Here is a 21,218-nt window from a genome sequence, read left to right as displayed (position 1 = left end):
TGCTCACGCTCTGGCTGCGCTTGGTGGACATGTTTGACTCTGCATGACTCACATGCCAATAATCACCATTGACAGTTCACACCGTGACTCACTGTTCCCTGCCTGCTACCTCCCATTGAACACAGACAGGCAGATATACCCTCATCTATCACCCAATACACCCCACACTTACACTCATTTACTCCCAAACAATAGATACTAATGTACGTATATGTGATGAGACCTCTTAGAGTCTAGTACTAGCCTACAGCATGATCAAGGCCCCTGTTCCTATTTAAGATGAGGAATGTTTGTTTGCACCAATTGCTGGAGTTGTTACTGATTTGTACTCTGTAGAGGACTAAACAAAATGGGCACAGTTAGGTCATATCCTTCCTCCTCCCTGAAGCTGTCAGTCTCTCGGAATGGTTACGAAAGAAATGATACAGCTTCCTTATGTTAATTGCTTATTTGTATTAAGGATATAAAAACACAGGAATGTTGAATTGCAATCATAACTGATTCATTGAATTACATTCATTTTTCACCACTGATACAACTGAACTTTACCAAAACAGAACATAGAAAAGATTACGCACAGATTTTTGGGGACGAATAGAGGTTTTCTCTCTCTAAGTGGTGTTAAAATTCAAGTTCAGGTGTGAATGAGTGATTCTAAATGTGATGACACAAGGGATAGTGTCAGCCATCAGGTCCGTATCAGCATCATCATCATTCTCCTAATGGAGTGAGCTGTGTCTGCTCCTGTTTGAGGGGAAGCACTGCTGCTTCTGCCACTGATGCTGCCACTGATGCTGCCACTGCTGCTGCCACTGCTGCTGCCACTGATGCTGTGTGATGGGGCATGGTGCTCTCCTCCTCCCTGTGGAGGGTCCAGGCCCAGGGAGAGGCTGGCAGGATCAGTGAGGTGACGCTGGTGGAGTGGCCAGCAGTCTAGTGTAAGAGAGAGAGCGAGGGATAGAGAGAGAGAGAGAGAGAGAAAGAGAGACAGAGAAAAAGAGAGAGATAGAGCGCTTCACAGCCTGTCTGATGATGAGGCAGCCTCTCCCCACAAATTCATGCATTGGCTGTGCTCACTGGATGCAGTCACATTAAAGGCACTCAGTATTTGGATCCAGTTGGCTGGTTGTCGTCTGATTTCTTGGGTATCTTTTGAATGATTGGCTCAGGATGGCTTTGAATTGGAGATTTCAGGAGGGACAATAAAACATAGAGGCCTTATTCCACTCTCACAGACAGATTTGAAAATGGAAGGCTAAAATAGCAGCATTTCTGTCAACTGTATTTGCATTGGGATCATTCAGTTGGTCTTTATGAACCGTAATTATAAGAAGACAGTGTATGAATATGCAAGTAGCAGGTTAACAGAAGTCAGACAGTCCTGACATTTGAAATGTATCGATCCAATTTCAGTTGCTTGTTGTAAGCACCATTCCAATCTGACATGATTCTGTAGTTTGAAAGCCTTTGGGTTGAGACTGTGTCCGTAGAAGATGGCACCAGCTCCTTGCATGTGTCCGTGTTGAAATTCAGCTCACATCCTCTCCCCTCCTTTCCTCTGATGAGGCTGACCAATCACAGCAGGGGACCTGGTGACTCGACGGCCCCCGCCCCTGAAGACCCATTTTAATATTGGCTGTCACTTTGTCCTCCTCACATCACTCAAGGTCACCCACACAGCCCTCGGCTCCCTGACAAGGTGCCCCACGCTATCAGCCGTGCCTCCTCCTCCCCCGTGGCCCCTTCCACAGATCATTTCAGCCTGACACATCATTTTCCCATGGTGCTCTCTGTCCGGCCTAATCCAATATCAGATGCTGATCACAGGGACGACCTGTGGCTCAGCCAGGCCAGTGGGCCCACAGTGTGATGGTATGCATAGCAGCTAGAGGTGGATATACTGGGGATGACAACACCGACCAAGGGAGGCTCCACTGATATACATGCTGTTCTTCAGATGCAGCACAGATCCGTTCCATAACCATAGTGTTTACACCATAGAGTTTACCATGAATAGGTTATAATTAGAGGTCTATCAAGCTGTAAAGCCATGCAGCGTATACAGTGCTGAACTCCTTTTGACATGTTTTTTTTCTTTCTTGTTTTCTTTTTTTTTACATGTTTGTTTGTTGTTTGTTTGTTTCTCTGCGGACAGACACTAATCCCCAGCGCTGGTGCCTGTGTGTGATTAGAAGCGTGGCTTTGTTAAGGGCTGGTGACTGAACACTGATAAGACAGAATGTGGGGAAGTTGCAAAGCGAGGAGTATTGCAATTGTTTTTCGGAGACCCAGATGTTGGCCACGATCAGCAGTCAATCGGAGATGCTACGCCCCGAGTTTGAGCTCTATAAATCACTCATATGGTGGACAGCTTCTGTCTTGGAGAGCTGGATTAGCCCCACAACTGCCACACTAATGGCTGGTGCAGGTCACAGAGCTCCAGGGGCAGAATGAGAGGGCATCGCTACATCTTGTCAGGGCAGGAATGGCTGATCTTGTCATGTTAGGAAAATGTAGGGGTCTTGTGTCACCTGATATCAGTAACAGATGCACCGTTTATCAGCCTCCTGTTTAAGGGCTTGGCTCTGAGCCCTTTCTGAAAACAAAAAACAAAAAAAACAGAGTTGGATATTTCTATTTCTAGGTTTTTGTTAATTTTTTTTTTGTTTTCGTTACTAAAAATGGACATTGTAATGGAAAATGTCATGAAAATGTCAGACAGTCTGTGCCAGGAATTAAATTTGAATTAAAACAAAGGACAGTCAATATAAATTAGGATAAAGGTGTGTTTGGTCTTCAGGACATTTTCTATTGATCTGCCATCTCATCTGTTGAGAGGCTAGTGTCTTCTCACATTTGGTTTCCATAGTCCTCATCCGTGTGTGTGTATGTGCTTGTGTGTGTGTGTGTGTGTGTGAGTGTGTGTGTGTGTGTGTGTGTGTGTGTGTGTGTGTGTGTGTGTGTGTGTGTGTGTGTGTGTGTGTGTGTGTGTGTCTGTATGTGCTTGTGCCCAGTTGCACAAAGTGTGGCGGCATGTGTGGAGGTGGTTGGCAGCAAACGCAGCAGCAAGGTTGCTCTCTCTCTCTCCCGCTTTCATTCTCTCTCTCTTTTTGAGTGTGTGTGTGTTTGCGTGCATGTGTGTGTGTGTTTGCGTGCATGAGTGTGTGTGTGTGTGTTTGTGTGTGTGTGTGTGTGTGTTATGTTGTGTAAGTAATGACTGTCAGCTCCACGGCCCAACTTTAAAAGATCAGGAGACAATTTGCTCCCAACAGACTTGCTTGGATGACTCTCGTTCTCCCTCTCTTTCCCTCTTTCTCTCTCTCTCTCTCTGTCCTTCTTTCTCCCTTTTTATTCTTCTTTTTCTCTCTCTCTCTCTGTCCCTCTTTCTCTCTCTATTCTGCCTGTTAATGATCCCCATGGACACTGATGAAGCTCGCTTGACTGAATTAGACTACCAGGCTTTAATTAAAAGTCAGGATTTGAAAAGGCACCAAACAATCTGTGGTGGCTTTTGTGTGACTAATGAATGGGTTCGCTCTGACTTACTCTTTAACAGTTTTCCAAGAGAAATACAGTTGAGTAATGTAGTACTTTTCCGGTCTTATGACATGTTGAATATGTTTTAGTAGATATATGAAGGGAGGCTTTTATACCTCCTTGGTTGGACAGTCCAATTTTATACAACATTCTGTTTGACATCCTGTTTTCTGCCGTGCATTTGTCTTAAAGTGAGTGAGCTGAGTGTCCTCACTGTGTCACCTGTTTCAGAGCTTGACTTCTATGTCTTCTATGTCCACAGTCGCACAATGACTCTGAGCCAGGAGTTAATGCAGACATAAAAAATACATGGCCGCTTATCTTTGATTGACGCGGGAGATGTCCCGTGTGATTAGCATGTGCCCTTTGACCTCGTCCGAGGCCTGCTTCCTGTGAATTATATATCAGCTCCGGTCGAACAGGTGCCACTGCCTGATGAGGGCTGACACAAGCCTCTTGGGTGACCAGGCCAGGACTGCAGTGCTGTAGGTCACATGTGGGAGATGATGGTGGCCATGCGTTTGACATTTTAGAGAATATTAGATGGTTCATGTTTGGTGTTGAAGAGCGAGTCATTGTTCAAAGATTCGCCCCATACTTAAATCCTGAATTGCTTGAATCACTGTGTGTTTTATTTACATGGTCGTTGTTTAGTATGACGCTTACATTTTATTTACAGTTTATGCTGTATATGGGTTACTGCAGCTGTAACTGTAGTTTTACTATAGTGCATGTTTTGGGCTGTATTGTAGTGGCTCCTCTCAGGTGATAAGTTCATTGGAAAAGTGCACCTGGATCTCACAGGACTGCTGGATAAAGAGGAGGTGATGGCTGTCCCTGAAGAACTGACACACCATTTCCTCATGTCAGTGGTACTAGCGTCTCCTTCTCTTCTAGCTGAGAGTGTGTGCTTTGCAGACAGCGTGGGCTGCTTCCCTCCGGGACTTAACTAGCAGGTGTATTATTCCTAAAGCACACAGTAAACACGTTTCCTTCCACATGCAACCTTGTAGCAGTGCATGCTTTAATATTGACTGATATTTCTGCAGGGTTGCCCGTCAGCTACTGTGTGCTCCAGCACAAATATTGAAATACCTGCAAAGTAAACAGATTACAGAGCTGTAATTGTGTTCGTGTGTGCGCACACAGATACTTTTTTCATACTGTTCGTTTGCCTCTGCTTCTTTTTCTTCTCTCTGCTGCAATGCTGTAATGTAAGCGATCGCAGTGTAGCGAAAGTGAGATGTGTCAGAACACGCATCAGGCCTCATCCCCTTACATATCATATGGAACAAGACCCGTGTGGACCGAATTTCACCCGTTTGACTTTCACCCCGTTCAAACCTATTCAAGCCAGACCTAACACAGGGGGGGAGGTCAACACATGTCACAGCTCCATGCCCTCTCCACCCCCTCACGGAGCACGGATGAACTAGCTCTGTTGTTGCACTAATTATGACCAGTGGGGCCGTCTGCTCACGTCCCAATAGGCTGTGCTTCCTCTCTGGGGTGTGCTGCAGCTTGGTGCTGACGTCCAGCATACCTGGCATCACTTTCCATAGGGCCACTCTCCTCTTACCTGGCAGCGCCCCTTGACAGTTTAACTGTGTGGTAAGGGAGGAGAAAACTGGCAGTATCAAAACAAGTTTACTGAATGTTTTCATTTGTTACAGTCTTTCCAGTTTATGTAAGTGCCATAAGTGTATAAGTGCGCTGGTGCTCATACCCTGTTTGTGTAGCCTTATTCTATAGCTATGGTCTGTGTGTGAGCTGCTATGACTGAAAGCCTATGCGATGCTGATGAGCAATGCTGCAGTGAGACAAAACCAAGCCCAAACACCCAAACACACAGTATGAAGTACACTGGGCAGCCTTTTGCCACCAGCCATATCACGAGAGCTATGCTAGGACAACAAAATGTTGCAGAATAACCCCAACCCCCCCTCCCCCCCACACACACACATCCAACAGACACATTAAGTCTGCCTAAATAGATGGGTATTTGTTGTTAAATCTTCTCTATATGCCATACAGTTACTTTTTATTTGTTACAAATATTTTCTCTCTTAAATAAAAGATGCAGTCAAAAATTGGAATAAATCCCATTGTGCATTTAGATAATTGGATGCCGATAGCTAATATGTACCCAGAGGTGAATGTCATGGGGGAGTTAAAAGGACAGGAATAGTATACATGTTGAATACTTTACTGGAGTGGAGATAAACATATATTTTCACAGGTGACATGTGGTTATTAATGCAGAGACAGACGATGGGCCTCTCTCCATCCTTTGATGTGTGCTTGCCTGATAGCTCCAGCTCATTTGCATGTTGTTGAGTCTGCCCCCGTTAACCAAGTCCTCTGCATGTCACCTCTTGCCTCCTCTTGGAGATTTGTATGCTTAATGCAAAGTGAAGCTCGTATCTATCACTGTGCCTCTACAGTCCCCCTCATAACAATCCATCTACCCTCTACCATGGACTGCAAGGGCTTGATCAGGAGAGGACACCAGTGAGAAAAATGGATTGTAAATTCTGCAGTTGCATTGCAGTGAGTCATGCATGCATGCTGCCATGGCTCGCTGAGAGGATCCTGGTCAGGCATGCCCTCCCCTCCTCTTCTCCTCTCCTCCCCTCCCCTCCTCTCCTCCTCTATGCCCTCCTCTCCTCTGCCCTGCCCTGGCTTGCCAAGCCATGCCATGCGTGTTTATGTGTGCTGTAGTGAGTCAGAGCCAGGGGCCCTGGCGGGGTCATGTGAGAGCTGGAGCCCCCATCACCACACAGCCGCCCAACACCCATCCCATGATGCAACCTGACACACCGCTCATCAAGAAGGCCCGCTCCGTGCTACATTTGACATAATGCCTCTCTAGCACTAGCTGGAGCAGGGACATGATTGGTCAGAGACCAGTGTGTGAAATGAGACTGAAAGGTTGTGAAATAGGGAGAAGGTAATCCTCATGGACGCTGTTTTTAATCAGCACCCTGTCTTACAGAATGGCTTTGATCACGCGAGTTAGCGGTGTCTGTTCATAGGCAGATATTAGCAGCCTCTTAAGCAGGTCTGAGCTTTAGCATTCCTCTCCTGCATACACACTTAATCTCCCGTGGTGAGGATGGCTGCTGCTGGGGATGCACGCGCTGCTCAGAGGTTTGGTCCGAGGGAGTCAGCCAGGAGGAGGAGAGGAGAGGAAAGGAGAAAAGGGGAGAGTAGAGGATAGGAGAGGGGAGGAGAGGAGAGGAGATAAGGGGAGAGGAGAGGAGAGGGGAGGAAAGGAGAGGAGAGGAGAGGAGAGGAGATAAGGGGAGAGGAGAGGAGAGGAGAGGAGAGGAGAGGAGAGGAGAGGAGAGGAGATACGGGGAGAGGAGAGGAGAGGGGAGGGGAGGGGAGGAGAGGCAGCCCTACCGTGGCTGTTTCCAGATGAATAACTGGGTCAGTTTAGAGATGACACTTCCCATCATCTCAGCTCAGCTGTGCTGCTCACTGCTCAGCTTTTCAGCAACTCCACTTCCGCCTATTCCTCTCTAATGGGAGGGAGTCTCAGTCTAATCCCAAAGGGAGAGCATTTAGTCATGATATGTAGTCATGTGTATTCCAGGGTTGGGATTGATCTGTTTCCATCAAGTCCATTTTTAATCACATTAGGACGTTGTGAAATAGTTCTTCAGCTGAGGTGTGGTGTTACCCATGTGGAAACACCTTCACTATCAGTGCAAGCTAACTGTGCCCTCTTGTGGAAAAAGAGCCATTTTTAAATGTTGAATTTAATATTTTAGTTTTTGGAGAAGGGGACAAAATATGAGGTAATGAAGGAGATGAACATGGAGCCTCTGGGATGGTGCGCCTACTCCAACCGACTGGAGAGCGCCGCCTGAGTGGCTCTGATTGTTGGCATGTTTGGGGCTAAGCGTCTTATCACCTGCTCCAGCTCTCCGCTCCACCACGGGCTCCTCCACACTGCGGCCCATCAATCGCCAGGGGACAAAGAGGCTCGATTAAAAATGCATTGAGGTGTTTTTCTCATTAGTACCCATTACAATGGGTGGATATCAATCCAAATAATCCAATGAAAATAATCAGCCTCTGGTCATCAATAATGGATGCAATGATCTGGCCCTCCGGCGAGTGGCCATTGTGTGCGGCGCCACGTTGTGCAAAGGTAAGCTAGGTCAACTACACGCTCTTTGAGGCCTCGTAAAGGAGGCTGTCTCCATGATGCTTCATAGACTGACGTCGAGCGCAAGGCAAGGGAGTTGGTTTTGTGAGCTGCATCCTACGGTTACGGATCTCTTGAGAACACACCAGTAGCCCCATGACACCTCATCTGTGCAGAGAAAGGGCTGTTTCCGTCAGCAGCCAGGGCCAGATGGTGGAGATAGCTTCCATTAGCATATAAACAGCCTTCTGTTGTCCTGTCCTTCCCCTCTTTGTACAGTTGAATTTTCAGGGGATTAAAAGCAATAACAAATGGTTCAAGTGGCCCCCTTGTGCTTGATATCATCGAAGGGTCTGCAGCGGTGTGGACTGGGTGATTTTATCTGTTGAAGTGAAGTGAGGTGTAGTTTTGCTATGAACGTCTCCTTCTGACTTGAGTCTCTGGTGTGCGTGAAGAAGCAGATGCAGTGTGTGTATGTGTATCGGAGGTTGTCCAGCCCAATGATACTCAGTGGTGACCGGCCGCATCACAGCACCCACCGAGAGCAGGGGAGAGGTGTGTCAGTTCAGCTTCGAAGGCTGCCATCTGTTGTGGTTGTAAGCGCAAGAACCAGCCTGCTCTGCAGAACAGAGCTAAAAAGGGAAACATGGAGATGGACATTGAATTGTGTCTGGTCTGTTAGTTCTGCCTTAAAATAAATCCAGAATTACTGTTAATATTGAATCTTCTGGCAGGTGTCATTCAAAAAAGTAACATACTGTCTTTGTTTATAGCTTGCTTTATGACTTGGATGTGACTGTACGACTTTGATACAGCGCTCCCCCCGTTCCTCATTGTTCTTGAACGCTAAATGGTGTTGCCAAGGGTCTAGCTGAAATACTTTGAAAGTGGTCCACTTGGGCTTGCCTTGGTCTTCCCGACAGACTCGGGCCAGTACACCACATTGTGTGATTGGCTTCTGGCTCCACTGTGGTATGGTGCCTTTCTGTTGTTAACTATTGTGTTGGTGCATTCTGCTGATGGAAAGAAATGTCTCTTGGGCGACACAGACAGACAAATCTGCACTTAAGTGTCCAAGACTAGTACTTTCTCAGATTTGTGCTTTATGAGCAGAACAACATATTCCACACTGGGAGTATTGCACAAATTTACATTGTATTATATATTGTTTGTGGCATCTATGTAAAATGGATTTTATTTGGATAATTTTTTATCTTGGATTTATTATGTTTTAAATTACTGCGTACGGATACAGCGGTAGAAAATCATCACATTTGTGATATGTTTGTACGGTGGGGATTCAAAAGTAAAATGGTTGTGTGCCAAAAATCCACTTAATGGAAAAGACATCAGAGTTTACCGGGTGCTTTCAAACATTTTGGCTCTTAAATCACAAGTGTTATGTGTCCAGCTCCCCTACTTCATCACTTTGAATGACTTTCCTTTAAAACCACGAGAGCTATTCATTTCTGTGAAAGCTGTTATTACCATACTCGGAACTTGCTTTTCTAATATTATGCAATAGTACACCACGCCTCGTGATAATATCTCCACATTCAATGATGTTTGCATAGTAAGTAGGCAACTGATGATGCATACTCAAATTGAAACAGTTTGACTGTGTTTGTCTGTGTGTGTGTGTGTGTGTGTGTGTGTGTATGTGTGTGTTTGTCTGTGTATGTGTGTATGTGCGTGTTTGTTTGTGGATGTGTGCGTATGTGTGTGTTTGTCTGTGTTTGTCTGTGTATGTGTGTGTTTGTGTGTCTCTTAAAGCGTATAGCCACTCCTTGAACGTGCAAATTCAATGACTGTGGCACATTTCTCAAACGGATTGCACGTAGCTGGTGTGCCTGTCCTCAGATAGTGTGCCACTATACCATGGCAGCCATCTGATCCTGCAGCTCTTCGGTTCGCCCATATCATGAGCCGCGAGCGAGCGTGGCAAGGGCCTCCAGCCAGAGAAGATCAGATGGTCTGAAGTGTGGGCTGGAGCTGGCTGGAATCACCTCTGCTCTCCACTGGCCTGACCTGATCTAGCCTCGCCTGCTCTGCGGAACATCCACGGCTGCAGTGGAAATGACCCCCAAAAATGACCTCTGCTTTATTTTTCTCCCAGGTTGGAGATATGTCTAGTTGCATGTTTCATAATTGACTTGTTGGAAGTTGATGTGTGTCTTGGAGTGTGTTTCTCAATGTGTGTGTGTGTGTGTGTGTGTGTGTGTAGGTGTGTGTGTGTGTGTGTGTGTGTGTGTGTAGGTGTGTGTGTGTGTGTGTGTGTAGGTGTGTGTGTGTGTGTGTGTGTGTGTGTGTGTGTGTGTGTGTGTGTGTGTGTGTAGGTGTGTGTGTGTGTGTGTGTGTGTGTGTATGTGTGTGTGTGTAGGTGTGTTTGTCAGATGTGCTCAGTAGTTCCATAAGCGTGTAGAGTGCTGAGTCAGCTGTTGTCAAGAGCCATGACGGCACGCTGAGCAGTAAATACTGATGGTGGTGACTGGTGACACTGCACTTCTCTCCCTGCCTTCCTCATGTATTAATGCTTGCTCTACCACTGTCTGCTTTTATCCTGCTTTGATATACAGCGGCTTACTGTCTCCACATTTTTCAGTGCATCACGCACACACACACGCGCACCGAACACACACGCATGCACGCACGCACACACGCAGGCACACACACACATGCACGCACACACACATCCACACACACACACGTACACATCCACACACACACACACACACGCACACACACACACACACACACAGACGTACACACAAATACACAGGCACACAGTGGTGTCGTTAGCACAGTGGCAGTGTGGTTAGCAGTGCTTATTGGCAACATTAGAGTTCTGAGGTTGTGTTTCAGCATGAGTCTCCCCCGTGTGGAGATTGGACTTTCAATTCACAAGGTTGTCTTTGGGAACGGTGCGTTTCTTCTTCTTTTGAAAACAGGGATTGAATATGTCTGCCATTCCTGTAGACCAAATGCTGGCCTCACAGTTCTCCCAGTTGGAGTTGATCCCCGGTTGCTCTTCTATGACGGATCTCTGAAAGAGTCTTAAGTGAAATCCAGTGGCCATATTTCTCCAGCGGTGTCAGTGAAGCAGTTCTCTTCCTCTTCAGTATTTTTAGAAGAGCATTGCGCTGTTTACCAGCTGCAGGGATGTCATCTCTTTCATCTTATTGTCAGGATTGCCCTCCAGTTCAGGAGAGTGTGTGTTGTGTGTATCCTCTGTGTTACCTTCTGAACTTATCTGGTTTGCCATTGGGACAGGAGGGTTTGTAACTGATGTGTGTGTGTGTTTTCTTTCTTCTCTGTTCTCAGGTTGTGCTGGTGTTTGCGCTCAGCATTGGAGCTCTGGGGATATACTTCATAGACTCCTCTGAGTAAGTATGCTCACTGTTTGCTGTCACAGGGATGGTTAACTCAGATGAAAGGTTGCCATGCTGATTATAGGTGCAATGTTTGATTTAGTAGTAAAAAATAATCATAACAATGTCTGTAAAGGCCTAAAAACAAAGAAACTTCTGACCGCTGCCTCCAGAATAACATAGCTTTTTTATTTCTAGAGGAGAAAAACTACAACTACTGTTTTACAACTAATGTTCTACCTTCATGATCAACTACTGCTAATATGTGCTGAATGCATGCTCAGATTGAACTATTCGTATGGTCATATTATAGGAGCAGTCCAAATGGTGGTGCTGATGTTGCTAGACACCAGCTTGCATATCATCTCATCAGTGCTAATGATGGTTAGCAGAAGCAGACGCAGTGCTCACAGTGAAACTGAAGCCTGTGTTAGGGCTTTGCAGTTTGTTGTAAATCACCAGACTTTATTTTCTTTCCATGGAGCCAAGCAGATCAGTTTCCATGGTAACATGCGCTTGCACATTCTCAGTGACCACTTCCAACTGTTGGAAACCCTCCCCTCCCCTCACTCACCCTAGTGACTGGCATACAGATAATAGGGACACACACACACACACACACACACACACACACACACACACACACACACACACACACACACATTCATATTCCAGGCATGTATATTCTGCACACATTACAGTGAATCACAGAGGCATAACATTGGCAATACCTTTAGCGTATTTATCCAGTTTAGCTCCTGCACCCCTGACAGCTGCAGGTGCTGTTTAATCACATCACTCCCTCAGCAGGCTGTTCCTGCTTTAGGTGAAGGAGACGGGGGAATCGCCGTTCACTCCGGGATATCATATGAAGTCCAGCACATGCAGGTTTTAAATCTAAGTAGTCCGGGAGGTATTGAATTGATGCCTGCTCTGTGTCCAGTCCTCCCTTTAAAGTAACAGATAAGCTCTGACAGATAACCCTGACACTGCAAAGAACAGGGCACGGCTAACTTAAGCGCCCAGAACGCCACACTCAGGACTTTACAATCAGGACTTTAAGCTCTCAGGACGCCACACTCAGGACTTAGTGCTTTAGTGCAGGTGGGGAGAGAGATGCTTCTCTCAATGCGGGCACTTGTGCCCCTCCCTGAACTCTTGGAGGATGCTCCTTGTGCAGTGGCATGGATGTTAGTGTGAGCTCACTACTGTTTTGCTGCTGAACAGACCTGGCAAAGAGAAACACGGTAGACATTTGGTTGAAGAGTCACAGTCACCTTAATGAATAATAGTTACCACTTAGCTCATCTAAGCTTGCCATTGTCCTTTTAGGCCTCTGTCAAAACTAAAGTGACTGTGAGCCATGTTTACCTATCTATCAGAGGGCTAATGTTTTGACTCAAGGCAAAGCATGACATTGTAGCCTGACATTAAGCATCTCCTGTGCCAAAGATGTCTCAGCTCTGGATCAACTGGTCAGACTCCAGTGTGTCCATGTGTTTCCATGTGTCTGTAATGGCCCCTGGTCTGGCCCCTGGTCTGGCCCCTGGTCTGGCCCCTGGTCACTCCCCTACTGAGAGCAATTACACTGCTCAGAGTAGCTGAACTGGCTGGGGTCTGTCCATTGTTTCTCACAGCTCTCATCTCCGTCACAAACATCATCTCCACTATTTGTTGTCAAGCCCTCAACGGTGAAAAGTTATAGACACTAATTCCTAGATTGATATAAATAGGAAGGCATGTTGTAAACCTACATTGAGTTGCTTCAAGTCATCATGCGGTGCAGTGGTCCATGCTGTAGACATCAGGACAGTTTTTCTCTCACAGTCACTGAAATGACCGACAGTCCCGTGGTGGCACTTCACAATCTGGTCAGCAGTTTTAGTTGATGGAGAGTAGTCTGAGGCAGACGGGGAGCTCTGCTCTGTAGCTGAGGGCAGTGGAGAAAGTCTCTGATTTACAGAGTGATTAACGTCACACCACCTGCCTGGAAGAATGTACAAGACTGGCAAGGTGATTTATAAGACGGCAGAAGCACATACACAAATGACATTCACAAGCACACACTTAATAGAGCTAACACCCCTACATCGCAGGCTTGATGTCAGCTAAACTCTGGTCAGTGATTGACGTGGGTGTTGTGATTGTGATTGTGACTCTGAGGTGGTGATGGAGGGGAGACAGGTAGACAAGGGCTGACTCCAGACCTGTTGTGTGCAGGTGGAGTGAGTGCAGGGTGAATGGGCACCTGTGGGGAGACAGGTAGACCAGGACTGACTCCAGACCTGTTGTGTGCAGGGTGAATGGGTACCTGTGCTGGACACAGCCTCAGGGGAGAGCCGCCTGTCTCTGTGCTCTGTGCTGTCCCTCCACATCCAGACACAGGGGTCAGGCTCAGAGCGGCTTCAGCCTTAATGATCCTAACCGAGTTAGGCCTCTGCTACAGATGCAGGCAGGATTACAGCAGCCCCCCCCCCCCCCCCCCCCCCCACACACACACTTCCTTACCCCATCACCTTAAGACAAGCTGGCTTGGTAGGTTTCATCATCATCAACATCATTATCACCCTCGCTCTCTCTGTCTCTTTCTATCTGTCTCTCTCCCTCCCTCTCTCTCTCTATCTTTCCCTTCTCCTGACAGTGCACACAAATGACACAGAGGCTCAGTCTCCCCACAGAGACGCTGCTAACGTTCTTCAGCTGACCTTTCCTTTCCTTGCAGCTTAAATACTAATCATCTAGGTAATAGATTGCACGGAGACGCCCAAACGACCCCATTTACAATGGCAATTATTGTTGCTGATATTGAAAGTCTCACACCAGTAATATCTTTGAGATGGTTTCGTTCTCATGAAAAAAAAAATTACTTGGAAATGCTTTCGAAAAGCTAAACAATAAAAGGCTTACCCTAATCATACGCTCAAATAAGCAGCGTATTAGTCCGTTAAAAATGCCAAGAAGCATCTTCAGGTGAAGCTTTTTGTGCCATTTGGAGCTGATGCCAAGTCCCCAAGGTAACTGGAAATGTGATGTCGGGTAAAAAAAATTCTTCCATTTGCCTAGACGCTGATCCCTCCTCTCCTCTCCTCTCCTCTCCTCTCCAATGCGCTTTTATCTCCGCATCACTAGCCATGCTCTCTCTCTGGGGGACACTCCACACGCTTACACAGCTCAGTAGCTTACAGGAGGGAGAGAAACACACACACACTCACTCACTCATACACACACACACACTCACACACTCACTCACACACTCCACACGCTTACACAGCTCAGTAGCTAACAGGAGGGAGAAAAACACACACACACACACACTCACTCACACACTCTAACGCATGCATACACACACACACACACACACAGAGCTCTCAGGTGGCCAAGCACCAGTCTCCCCTGAGTTTGTTTTCCTTTTGGCCTCTCCAGGTGCATACACCCTCCCCCCCCCCCACCCCCACCCTGTTTCAGGGCCTATTTGTCTGGATAAAACTTGCAACAAATCATTAGGCAGCTCGATGCAGAGACAGAGCAGCTGGTGGCTGTGCCCGAGGCCACTGGTGCTCTTTAGCAGTGGGTTGCCTGGTGAAAACGTCCACGTTAAGGGGAGAAGTGGGTAATACTTATTTGATCAGAGGAAGTGAGAAATAACACAGTGTTTTATCTGCATCCACAGACACATTTACTGAAGCTTCATGGAGTGTGTTCTTGGTAGGGGGGAGGTAGGGGGTGGTGGTTCAATGCCATACCCTGAAATAGCTTGCAATACATTTGTTGGAGAACTCTTCCTCCTGTTCCTGTCTTCGCTGTCTTATTTGGAACACCTTGTTCTTTCCGTTTGCAGAGCCAGATTGAACCAGAATAAAATGCAGAGAGAAAGAGACAGATAGAGAGAGAGAGAGGGAGAGAGAGAGAAAGAAAGAAAGAGAGAGAAAGAGAGAGAGAGAGAGAGAGAGAGAGAAGGATATGTAGGCCAGCGAGACAGCAGGCTCTCCTTTAAGGGATGCCTTTATTGTGTCCCACTTTGAACACATTTGGGCTGTGGGATTGTGTGGCCTCACCAGCTCTGGGTATGAAGGTGTGTCTGCCTCACATCCATATCTGCTGAAACACTATCAGAATCCAGTGTGTGTGGGTGTAAGTATTAATTTATATAGCACATTTCATACAAGAGTTGCAAAAGTTCAAAGTGCCTTACATAAAATCAATACAAGCAAGCAGCAGGAGCCAGATCAAATTAATAAAATGCTTTGGTAAAGCTGGTAAGCTGCCTTTTAAACAGACCTGTATCTGATGATCGCAGTGTTCTAGCTGGTGTGTAGTTAGTAAGAGAGTTAGCAATGTAGCTAGGTCCTTGTCCATTTAGAACTTTGTATGTGAGGAGGAGGACCTTACTGTCAATTCTAAAGGTAACAGGAAGCCAGTGTAAAGTAGCTAGGACAGGACTAATGTGTTCTCTCCTTTTAGTTTTGGTTAATAGTCTAGCTGCAGAGTTTTGAATGAGCTGGAGTCTTCCAGTTGTTTTCTTGGGAAGACCAGTAAAAAGTGAATTACAGTAGTCTAGCCGGCTCGATATGAAAGCATGAATAAGCTTCTCTGCATAATTTTGGTTTATGAATGGTCGTACCCTGTTCCTGAGGTGAAAGAAAGCTGTTTTGGAGACTTTTGTTAATGTGGGAGTTGACATTCAAATCTGAGTCCAGGATGACACCAAGACTTCTCTCTTTTTAATTTGGGGCCGATAAGTAGGACTTCAGTTTTGTCCTCATTGAATTTTAGAAAGTTATTGTTCATCCATTTGTTTATTGCCAATAAACAGTTGGGAATGGAGTTTATTGCTGTCGCATCATTAGGTTCAGCGGAAGTGTGTGTGTGTGTGTGTGTGTGTGTGTGTGTGTGTGTGTGTGTGTGTGTGTGTGTGTGTGTGTGTGTGTGTGTGTGCGCGTGTGTGTGTATGTGTGTGTGTCTGTGTGTGAAGGTGTGTCTGCCTCACATCCATACCCGCTGAAACACTATCCAACGATCCATTTCAGGGTGAAAAGAAAGAACCAGGAATAGTGGTAGTTGATGACTTATTTATGCAGTAAGGTGAGAGAAATGGGTGGCTTTGGAAGCAGGTCAGAGCTGCTGGTGTGGGCTATATAAAGCTTTGTGTGTGTGTCTGTGTATGTGTGTGTGTGTGTCTCTGTATGTGTGTGTGTGTGTCTGTGTGTGTCTCTGTGTGTGTGCGTGTGTGTCTCTGTGTGTGTTTGTGTGTGTGTGTATTTGTCTGTGTGTGTGTATTTGTCTTTGTGTGTGTGTGTGTGTGTGTGTGTGTGTGTGTGTGTGTGTGTGTGTGTGTGTGTGTGTGTGTGTGTGTGTGTGTGTGTGTGTGTGTGTGTGTGTGTGTGTGTGCGCGCCTGCTGTTGGCCTGCAGCTCTGTGTCTGAGCGCTGAGGGAGACAGGCAGGTCTGGCCATCGAGAGAACATACTGCTCTGTCTAACAAAAGACTACCCTGGAAGTCAGAAGCCATGGTCCACTACAGCAGTCTAGTCCTACCACACCCCTGCAGACGGTACACTTCTCATGCTCTCTCTCCCCTGTGGAATTAGTGCTAGGAGGGTTTCTTAGGACAGCCTTATGGGTGCAGGTATTGAAACTCTCTGACATTGCTGGCGAGTGTGTAAATGAGAGAGACAGAGAAAGAGAGAGACAGAGACAGAGAGTAAGAGAGATTGGAGTAGAGGGCGGCAGGGGAGGTCTATGAAGCTGGTAATGTTTCATTCTTGGCTATTAGTGTGCCCATGTTTGAAATCTGAAGCCTGGTCACTATGCCATGGAAGCCTCATCTCACACTAGCACTGACATTGATACACTGACATTGAGTATCTGATACACACAGATATTCTGCTATCTTGTTTTAGACCTTTGCTTTCTCTCTCTCAAGCCCGTAGAGGAGGAGGAACTGAGCCTCAGATCAATTCAGGATTTGCATAAACATTAACATTTAAAAAGACGGGTTGACTTAGGAGCTTATAGGTTAACACAGGGCTTCATATTCTGTGTGCTCCTCTCGAACTGCTAAGGGTTCTCCTTTCAGATATATCCGTAGGAACACAGACTGCCCTCTCTCTCTCTCTCTCTCTCTCCTCTCCTCTCCTCTCCTCTCCTCTCCTCTCCTCTCCTCTCCCCTCCTCTCCCCTTCTCCCCTCCTCTCCTCTCCTCTCCTCTCCTCTCGTCTCCTCTCCTCTTCTCTTCTCTCCTCTCCTCTCCTCTCATCTCATCTCTGTGTATACACCAGCCTGCTTTCTCTCTATCTCTATCTCTTTTCCTCTCTCTCTCTCTCTCTCTCTCTGTGTCTCTCTCTCTCCCCTCCTCTCCTCTCATCTCATCTTCCCTCCTCTCATCTCTGCATTTGACACGCCTCAGTGTATAACCCGACCTGCTTTCTCTCTCTCTGTCTCTCTCTCTTTCTCTCTCTCTCTCTCTCTCTCTCTCTCTCTCTCTCTCTCTCTCTACCTCTCCTCTCCTCTCCTCTCCTCTCATCTGTGTGTTTGACACGCCTCTGTGTATACCTCGGACCTCTCTCTTTGTCTCTCCGTGTTGCTTAGTTTTCCGGCCTCAGTCCTGGGTGCAGACCAGAGCTGGTTTCCCTCTTGCAGTAGCCGTGCTCTCTCTCTCTCTCTCTCTCTCTCTGCCCCATCACTCTCAGAGCGGACGACAGGAGTCTGTGTTGCCTCAATTATTTACACGGGGGAAGTGGCTGCCGTCATTCTGCTCCCGACGCTCATTTCTCTCTGGGCACGGAGGCGGGCGCAGGCCCTGGCACTCTTATCATGAGAGTCGCAGCCCCGGATTCCTGAGACGCACACACCTCGCCTCGGCAGGGGGATGAAAGTCCAAGATGGAGTTGAAACCTGCCGTCTTGCTCTTAAACAATGCATAGATAAGAAATGTAATTTTAGTTCGCCTCTCTGCTGTGCCCTTTTTTATCACATAATTGGTTTGTGCCGACGCAAGGCTGTGGATGTGTGGGAGTAGCGCAGTGTTGCACATGTGGGGAGGTGCTGGGGGATGAAAGACTCCCAGTGATTTAGTGCCTAACATGCGGATTAAGAGGCGTTCTGCTGGTGGTATGTCTTCCATTTGAATATCTGTGCACAATTTGCACATCATAAAGGTGCAACACAGCATTCTGCATGCTTTGCATCAAGACCGAGAGAGACGCAAGGTTTTATTGTGCTGGAGTTCATGTTTTAGGAACACAGACATACCTATAGCTGCTAAGCCTTATGCACACTCTGAATGTTGGAGGCAGTCCAGAACATTCTGGTGTCACGCTGTTTGTTTAATTAGAGGGAGGAACCAATGGGCAGCGTCCCAGTGTTTTCTCTCTTAAGTGAGGAGCGCACGCAGCAGCCGGATACTTAGGGGAAATGAAACGGCCATGTTTATTTTTAGCCTCCCAGCAGAGCTTGTATTTGTCCACTGCCCTTGTAGGTGCTAAATCACTCTTATTTTAGTGATGGTGCCTTGGCCTAAATCAATCACTGATATGTCTGCCTAGCCGCGGTTCTCTTTTCCCCCTTCTCGATCCCAACCCCTCTCCCCCACTTATTCTTTTGGTGGGGGGGCAGATTCCCCAGCCCACGCTCTGTGGAGCTCCTGCTGACCTCCTGCTCACACAGCACTCTGCCCTCTGCCCTCCAGCAGCAGCAGCAGCAGCAGCAGCAGCAGCAGCCATGTTCCTCCCGATTGCTTTCATAAACATTAATTAGGCAGATCCAGAAGTACGCCCCCTGATTGAATACCGGGCCTTAATGGACCAGTACTACAGTCAGCCACTATGTGAAATGGACCATCAGTAACTTCTCTGCTTTGTTATTCTCCATTGCATGCAGATTTTCTCTGATTATTGTTCCCCGTGCTGCCGAGGGTGCGGGGTGCATGTTGGTGACATTCTGTTGAGACTGAGTGCAGTGTGCTGTAGTGTGTTGAGTCTGGTGCCCGCTCCTAAGGTGGCAGAGCCCCCCTCTGGGCTTGTGGCAGGGGGGGGGGCGGGGGGCTCTGCAGTCATTTTCACTTGTCACCTTAAATGAGCCTGCTTCTATATCCGGCCTCTGGAAGACAAATTGTCCCTCTGGCCAATGGGGGATCCTCTCTGTCTTGCTAGCCCTACACGGGGGCCAGACCAAGCCAAGCCAGGCCGAGGCTTAAGGAGGTGGCTCATGTAATCAGAAGCCCAGGGAGGGGAGGGCTATTTCTGCACTGGGCAGCATGTGTCAAGGGAGCCCATGTGATTGGCCAGCATGTGTCAAGGGAGCCCATGTGATTGGCAAACATGTGTGAAGGGATCCCATGTGATTGGCCAGCATGAAGTGACATTGGCCCAATGGAGGGGCCCTGGGGAGGGGCATCTTTGTGTCCTTTCTGTGCACATTGATCAGATTCCTCACATTCTATCAGAGGGAGGCACCATATAGGCTGGATTGATCTCCATTAGCTGATCATCTGTTTCTATCAGAGAGAGGCACCATATAGGCTGGATTGATCATCTGTTTCTATCAGAGAGAGGCACCATATAGGCTGGATTGATCTCCATTAGCTGATCATCTGTTTCTATCAGAGAGAGGCACCATATAGGCTGGATTGATCATCTGTTTCTATCAGAGAGAGGCACCATATAGGCTGGATTGATCTCCATTAGCTGATCATCTGTTTCTATCAGAAGGAGGCACCATATAGGCTGGATTGATCTCCATTAGCTGATCATCTGTTTCTATCAGAAGGAGGCACCATATAGGCTGGATTGATCTCCATTAGCTGATCATCTGTTTCTATCAGAGAGAGGCACCATATAGGCTGGATTGATCATCTGTTTCTATCAGAGAGAGGCACCATATAGGCTGGATTGATCTCCATTAGCTGATCATCTGTTTCTATCAGAAGGAGGCACCATATAGGCTGGATTGATCTCCATTAGCTGATCATCTGTTTCTATCAGAAGGAGGCACCATATAGGCTGGATTGATCATCTGTTTCTATCAGAGAGAGGCACCATATAGGCTGGATTGATCTCCATTAGCTGATCATCTGTTTCTATCAGAAGGAGGCACCATATAGGCTGGATTGATCATCTGTTTCTATCAGAAGGAGGCACCATATAGGCTGGATTGATCATCTGTTTCTATCAGAGAGAGGCACCATATAGGCTGGATTGATCTCCATTAGCTGATCATCTGTTTCTATCAGAAGGAGGCACCATATAGGCTGGATTGATCTCCATTAGCTGATCATCTGTTTCTATCAGAGAGAGGCACCATATAGGCTGGATTGATCATCTGTTTCTATCAGAGAGAGGCACCATATAGGCTGGATTGATCTCCATTAGCTGATCATCTGTTTCTATCAGAAGGAGGCACCATATAGGCTGGATTGATCTCCATTAGCTGATCATCTGTTTCTATCAGAAGGAGGCACCATATAGGCTGGATTGATCATCTGTTTCTATCAGAGAGAGGCACCATATAGGCTGGATTGATCTCCATTAGCTGATCATCTGTTTCTATCAGAAGGAGGCACCATATAGGCTGGATTGATCATCTGTTTCTATCAGAAGGAGGCACCATATAGGCTGGATTGATCATCTGTTTCTATCAGAGAGAGGCACCATATAGGCTGGATTGATCTCCATTAGCTGATCATCTGTTTCTATCAGAAGGAGGCACCATATAGGCTGGATTGATCTCCATTAGCTGATCATCTGTCGTGGTGTCATGTTTAAACCACATCATTATTCTTGTCTGTGCTGCATTATTCCTTCATGGCAGGTCCACATGTGTATATAACATCTTGAATCATGTCTAAATCTCTAATGCCCAGCTGAAGGCAGCAGCAGTCATTCACTTCTAGCATCATGCTGCAGTGTTTGCAGGGCAGTGTGGGCCGTCTGAATGGCCGTCTGTCTGTTCCTAGGGCAAACCGTCTCCGAGTGTGTGTACGTGAGTGTGTGTGTGTGTGTGTTTGTGTCTCCGAGTGTGTGTACGTGTGTGCCTCAGATGCAGATGAGTGCAGTGGGGTCTGGGCTGCAGATCAGCGAGCCAGGTTATTTCAAAACGAGGAACAAAGAGGGAAGAGTAGCTCTTAAAGGGATTTGTCCCTAACCAAAACAAATGCTTGTATG

General features: G+C 46.9%; 1 protein-coding gene across 1 annotated transcript in view; it reads left to right on the top strand.

The window, feature by feature from the left end:
• kcnma1a (potassium large conductance calcium-activated channel, subfamily M, alpha member 1a) overlaps positions 1-21,218 on the top strand; it is a 135,108-nt gene that overhangs the window by 47,778 nt on the left and 66,112 nt on the right. The window contains exon 3 of the mRNA XM_080848886.1: positions 11,015-11,076. Coding sequence (XP_080705012.1) covers positions 11,015-11,076 — 62 coding nt within the window. The remainder of the gene's footprint in view (positions 1-11,014; positions 11,077-21,218) is intronic.

The sequence above is a fragment of the Sprattus sprattus genome (genome assembly GCF_963457725.1).
Source record: "Sprattus sprattus genome assembly, chromosome: 12".
Lineage (NCBI taxonomy): Eukaryota > Metazoa > Chordata > Actinopteri > Clupeiformes > Clupeidae > Sprattus > Sprattus sprattus.
The sequence above is the reverse complement of the archived record's forward strand: the minus strand, read 5'-3'. Positions and strand labels throughout refer to the sequence as shown.